General features: G+C 41.9%; 1 protein-coding gene across 1 annotated transcript; it reads right to left on the bottom strand.

Moving 5' to 3' along the window:
- Nucleotides 1–232: 232 nt before the first annotated feature.
- LOC121868176 (protein ZBED8-like) lies at nucleotides 233–2,061 on the bottom strand (the record flags this gene model as incomplete). The annotated part of the gene is made up of 2 exons (XM_042368484.1): nucleotides 233–1,628; nucleotides 2,009–2,061. Coding segments are annotated over 2 exons (1,449 nt in total), but the record flags the coding sequence as incomplete, so codon positions are not given.
- Nucleotides 2,062–6,736: the final 4,675 nt, after the last annotated feature.

Here is a 6,736-nt window from a genome sequence, read left to right as displayed (position 1 = left end):
AGACAAATGGAAGAAGAACATGTAAGACAGCATGCTGACTTTCAAATATGATTGATGCATAGCACACCACAATTGAGTCACTGATTTTTCCTGGAACAGGTCACGCGCCGGAGTCGTTCCGTAGATCCAAGAATTCATCTTGGACTTCGTCGGGGATGCTGGATGCGTCAAGTGTAGTAGAGAAAGGGTTTCTTACCAGTGCCTCCTCTTCTCCTGTGAGCTCAGGAAAGTATCACTGAAATTCCTTTTCTAGAGACTTAAGGTGTCCGGCAATCTCATCCTTCAGGAACTGATCTAGTTCGCCCTCAGACTCGTCCATCACTCCGCAGAGTTTTTCAAACATGGCGATGTTCCCAAAATTGACAATCTGACGCCAGTTCTGCTGTTTGGATATGAAGGCCCGTAGATTGTCTTGAAATAGGAGAACATGTGTTTCCCTTCCCTGAAGTTTCAAATTCAGCTTGTTCAGCTGGTCGAAAATGTCCGCCAGGTACGCAACCCTTTTATTCCATGTTTCGTCATCGAAGTGAGTCAGAAGATCTCTCTTTTCTTGCACTTCCAGAAAGAACCTGATTTCGTCTTTCATCTCGAAGACACAATTCACAACATTCCCTTTCGACAACCAACGTACAGCCCTGTAGAAGAGAAGGACCTCATGGTCAGCACTCATGTCTTTGCAGAGTTCTTTGAATAGACGAGTGTTGGGTGCTCCTGCCTTCACGTAATTCACAATTTTGATCACAGAATTGAGCACTTCCCGCAGAGAGGCAGGAAGGGTCTTATTGGCGAGAGCATACTGGTTGATGATGCAGTGGATGCCCTTAGCTTGGAGAGCCAGCTTCTTTACTCTTATCTGGAATCCTGACTTCGATTCTAGCATAGCTGGTGCTCCGTCCGTACAAACCCCGCACACGTTTCCCCATTGCAAACCTTCGGTATGAAAAAAGGTAGAGACCTTTTCCACGACATCATCAGCTGTTGTAGTGGTTTCAAGTGCACTACAGAACAAGAATTCTTCTTCGATGACGTATGAATGAATGTACCTCACGAAGATAAGCAACTGAGAACATGAACTCACATCTGTTGATTCGTTGAGTTGAAAGGAGAACAACGGAGAAGCTTTAATTTCATCCAAAACCTGCTCTTTCACATCGATAGACATATGAGAAATACGCTTCTGAAGAGTATTATTCGACAGAGATACTTGTTGCATCTTCTTCGCGCTGGCCTCCCCGAGTACGAGCTTTACCATCTTCAATATGCAGGGTTTGATAAGTGTTTCTCCAATCGTGTGAGGCTTTTTTTGTTTGGCAATTTCCAATGCAACTTCATAAGAGGCCTCCACTGCTGCTGCACTCTGTTGCTGAAAAGACCCACTAGCATCGAGCTTTTGACGTTTGAGACGAAGCTCATGGCGTTTGAAGAACTCCAAATCCTTCTCTGAATGTTCCGGATGCTTCGTCTCAAGGTGACGCTTGAGTTTCAAAGGTTTCATCGAGTCCGCACTCAGGACAACATCGCACAAGACGCATTGTGGTTTCTCGACGCCGTTTTTGGCGAGCATTGTGGTGAAGCCAATGTTGAGGTAGTCTTCCGAGTATTTGCGCCTTTTAGACATGGATTCAGATCTGTAAATACAAAATATCAAATTTTGAAATAGAAAATATACAAGAAACATCAGCAATAAACAGAGCTGTAAAAAGTATCCAATATTGTTACTTAACTTACTAAGTTACACACACACACACACACACACACGTAAATTTGTAAAATATTACAATTAAGCACAGCTGTGCATAATCAATTAATTTTTAACTCACCCAGTTACTCTAGCTGAGAAAAATATCAATAGCAACAGTACAGGAATTGCGTGACTAGTGACAGGCTGGCTCGATACTGACTGACTCGAGACGAGTGCCTCCACTATTTAAATACTCTGCTCGTCTCTCCCAATATGCACTAATATGCATGTGCTTCTAGCGGAATCGCGGACACTTCCACAACTTGCCCGAAGCTGTCTGAAGCTTCCATACACATCGACACATAGAGGGCAGGAGATTTCTAGAACCAACTCACACATACAAGTACCAACTAAAAAGTAGACGCGAACATTAACAGCCTAACCGTAATACATTGAAAAGAGTGAGTGAGAACTATAGCCTTCTCCACCGGCACAACATTATGTCATGTGTTACTGGCGTATCAGCCAAATGAAAGTTTTGGTAATGTTCCTGCTGATGTACTAAGTTGTTCTCCCAAGGCTTCTCGACCCCCCAGCCAACCCTCCGTGACCCCCTGGGGGGTCGCGACCCACAAGTTGGGAACCCCTGGTCTATACAGTGGTATAAGAGTGATGACAAAAGACCTAGGTCTATGCAGTGGTATAAAAGTGATCTCAAGAGAGACATACATGTACACAGTGGTATAAGAGTGATCTCAGGGGGCACATAAATCTATACAGTGTTATAAGAGTGATCTCATGAGACACATACGTCTTGGTTTCTCTCCCCCACTTTGTTTTCTCATCTCTAGCTTCCTTGAGAACCGATCCATGGCAGTTGTTGTTGAGGGAGTGAGTTGAGGTCGCCATCTATTGTCCTGATCTACCTACCCAGCACCACGAGCAACGCCATCTAGGGACGAGACACGAGTATGACTCGTCTTAGTTACCACTCCGAGGTTTCCCTTCTCCCTATCCTGGTTGTTGCGTCACCCCCAATTCGAGGAGAGAGCACTTGGCTCTGGGAAGTGACCACAGGATCATCTATCCTCTAAACCTACGTACGTGCAGTGACTACCTACCGTCTTCTACAATACTCAGCCTTACTCGTCAGCCATCTCAGCTCCTCACTTAAGTACTAGTATCTCTTGTATTAATTTCCCACGTCCACTTGCTTCGAGATTGTTTTATGTTTATTAATATGTATATACTGTTAATGTTTAGGTTAAGTTTGGTTAAGGGTAATTTATAAGCTGAATATTTTGTTAAGGGATTTATGGTCTATTATATACAACGAAAACTCGCATCCTTTGTCTACCCTTTTATAGTCCGATTGTCTTTGTTTTTATTGTTGTTACCTGTTGGGATCTGGGTAGACGTATAACTATATTCTAAATCCCCAACTCGTAACAAATGGCGACCGTGACAGGACACGACCTTAAGTACCATATTCCTTCCTCCTTGTTACTCAGTGTTAATTATTCCTCCCAGTCACTTCTGTTCACAATTGCTTTACGGTGGTTTAAAGTTTCCTTCATATGTGTTTGCATATATTGGTATTATCGTACAGTAAGAGTGACAGACGTAGGATATTAGGTTCCAAGTGTCATAAGGCTTACCTGTTATTACACGTGGCAGTCGTGTAGTAAGTCTTATCGAGTGTAGGGAAGAATCCGGATCTGTTTAATGCCGTACCCTCACTCCAGAGTAGGCTGTTCCATAGTCACTAGTTTACGGTGAAGTGATATCTTGGGACGCCCCGCTCTACCAGGACCCCATAATTATAAAGCCTCAATTATTGTTCTTCTCATTATCTCATTCAGGGTCAATCATACCATTTATCAGGGTTGTTAATCCGGATCTTTATATTAATGCCGTAATACGCCCTACCTCTTTCAAGTATATCAGGGTTGTTAATACGGATCTTTATATTAATGCCGTAATACGCCCTTCCTCTTTCAAGTATATCAGGGTTGTTAATCCGGATCTTTATATTAATGCCGTAATACGCCCTACCTCTTTCAAGTCTCTTATCCTTATCTAAGGATCTTCTCAGAAGAACAATAATCATAAGTGTAATTTCCCTAGGTATAACTTGGTTAGTTTTCGGGACTTTCTGGTTATCCACTGCCGTGATATTTTCTAGGGTTATCCACTTATCTTATCTTTGGACCATTAGTTAATTTATCCTATTTTTCTTAACAATGGCCACCTCAGGTTTTGATCTCCAGGATTTTATTGAAAATCCTTCCGTAGCTAAATTACGTGTTAATATCCTGAAGAAAGAATGGAAAGAAATAGCCAACTATTATAATATCCCATTTTCACAGCAACTGACTAAGGAAATGTTAAAAAATCATGTGATTGAAGTGCTGGTTCAACATGAAGTTTTGATCGTGTTGACAGATTAATTATTTGAAGACTTCTTTTTTCACACCCTCTCTTTGAAGTTGCTTCAGGTCTGGCTTGCTAACTAGTAAACACAATGGATAGGCGCCTTGAATTGGAACGAGCTGGGTTCGGGTTTCAGATAAAATATGAAGAACTCGAGTTGGAGCGGGGGTGAACAGGCCAGTTGGAGCACAAGTTGGGGCATGAGGGGGTCGGAACAGGCCAGTTGTTGGGCATGGGGAAATGATGGGGTGGGCAGGTTTGAGCAGGGGTTAGACTGAAGAACTGGGTAGAGATAAAGTGCCTTAACGTCAGGTTTAGATCAAAGTGGCATTAGGAAACTGTGCTTTTAACCTGCCTTCTTCTTCCCTTGTTCGGGTTTGATGAATCCGATATGGAAGGGGGGTCATTTAGGTTTTGAGAATGGCCGGGGAGATGGTGGAAAAGGACCAGTGGGTGTGTGTTGGTTCTAAATTATGTGGTGATGCTGTTGGGTTTACGCTGTTTAGACCAGACTGTGACTATGATAGTAAAAAGTATCCTCACCTCTTATGTATCGTAGATGGATATGGCAGTTTCGTAAACTAATAAATTTTCCCACACCTTTGTTGAGTTTGCTCAAGAAAGACAGGTTTTTGAAGTGGTTGGAGCTGCAGAGACCTCCATTTGGTTTGTTAATTTGGTAGTGCTGGAGGTGGAAGACAAGATACCATTTCATCTTGGGCTTTGGAGGAGTGGAGAGTTAATTTGGGGCGTGCTGCTGGGCTGGCTGGTGTGCTTTGTTGGTGGTCACTGGGCGTGAGGCATTGGTCTTTGACATGTTGGTCTCCTTGATGATAGCTTGGGAAATGGTGATTGGTAGGTGAAGGTCCTACTCCCCGATGCAGTAAAGCTTACTTGTTCTTACTGTAAATGAGGCCGCGTTAGGTTGTAGCTTTTGAGTGTCAGATTGCTAAAAGTGGTTCCCTGGATTGGTGAAACCAATAGCAAGTACCAATGTGGAAAGGCCCCATCGGGATCTCTTCTCTTCATTACTATGGAAGAATTTTTAATTGAGGGTTCGTTCTTTCTATTCGTATCTACGTGATACGGGGAATCTATGCTTTTTAAGTCTTCACGATATGTCTACAGTTTTTTTAATGAGGTATTTTATTTCAGATCTCTCTCCCATTTTCTTATCTTTATTTAGTGCCTCCATGTCGCTTGTTGCTGGGGTGTGCCATGGAAAGAATTGCTGTTGTGGTTCGTTTTGTTGGTATTGACTTGGGAATCTATTGGTTCTACATAAAGCAGTCGATTCTCCTTACCTGTAAGCTCCACTGACCTTAAAAAGCTATTCCTCATCTTTTTCCCATCTTGTGCTGTACTTGTGAAGAGTGTGGAAATGGGCCTCTTTTGTCTCCACTTCTAATATTTTTACACAGAATCTGTACATTAAGACAATTAGTGAGGATGAGCTCGTTAAAAGTAACAATGATCCATCTTTGATTTAAGTTAATCATGCAGCAGTTGAGATAAGATTTTATTTAATTGTTTTATTATCTTGAAGGGGTTTGATGGGGATATATTTTCATGAGCTTCCATCTATTTGTGGTCTGGTACATCAGTGGTATTATAATTCAGACGTTAATTGCCTTGCTATGATGGTATTTAGGATGTTTGGAATCTTGGCATATAAAAGGTTCATATTGTTTTTTGGACTTTGGAGGATGTGTCAAAATGCCTAAATCTTGTCATATTTAGTACATCAGTATTTTTACACCATTTGAAAAGATTGTTGTGTGGATTGTGTGGGCATTAAAAGACTAGAAGGGTCAATTCCTGCTATGTTATGGATACTGTTGCAGTTATCCTGGGGCTTTTCCTTGGCATCTCTTCGCGTGATAAACATCTTTTGCACTTTTTTCTTCAGTGGGCATTCTGAGTCCAGTCGGTCAGGGTTTTTTTTACGGGCAATCTTTTCAGCTGGTGATGAAGCTCAGTGTGGACCATTGTGCATCAATGTCAAAAATACTGTATAGAACACCAAGGTGGGTGAAAGGATGACTTGACTCTTTGCCATGGGGTGTCACAGGTGTATTTGGGTTTTTTCCCCGTTAGAGGTTACTATGGAGGACAAATAAGGGACTATGAAAATATTGAGCAGTGGTTTGACACTCCGTCTATTAAGCCATAACAATTTTATTATGTTGGCCTTTAGGGATAAATTTCGAATTGGCCTTTAGTCAAACTTAAAAAGTCAGAAAAATGGTGAAGTTAACCTAAATTGGTTAAAGATCATTTCTCCGGGTGACAAGTGTTTTCTTCTGCCCATTCCAGGCTCTCGCAAGCAGGTTACTGGTCTGTGTTTGCTAATAAACTTATCTCCTCTTGACTTATATAGTCCATGCTCGCTGATGAAAGATTCTGAGCTTGTTGCGTCCAAACTTTATTCAGGCGGTGGGGAAGACATCCAAGGCTATAAGTTTTTCAAGTAGGAAATTTGAACTTCCTCTTCAAAAAGAAACTACCTGAAGTCACATACTCAACTTAACTTGGATGATATTTTTCTGTTCTGAATCCATCTCAAGCAAAAGACTCTGCTGGTTGTTATCAACATTTATAAGTTACATCAGGCCTCTGGGT

Source organism: Homarus americanus, unplaced genomic scaffold (assembly GCF_018991925.1).
Source record: "Homarus americanus isolate GMGI-L3 unplaced genomic scaffold, GMGI_Hamer_2.0 scaffold7017, whole genome shotgun sequence".
Lineage (NCBI taxonomy): Eukaryota > Metazoa > Arthropoda > Malacostraca > Decapoda > Nephropidae > Homarus > Homarus americanus.
Note: the sequence above shows the minus strand (reverse complement) of the source record. Positions and strands in the feature narration are given on the sequence as shown.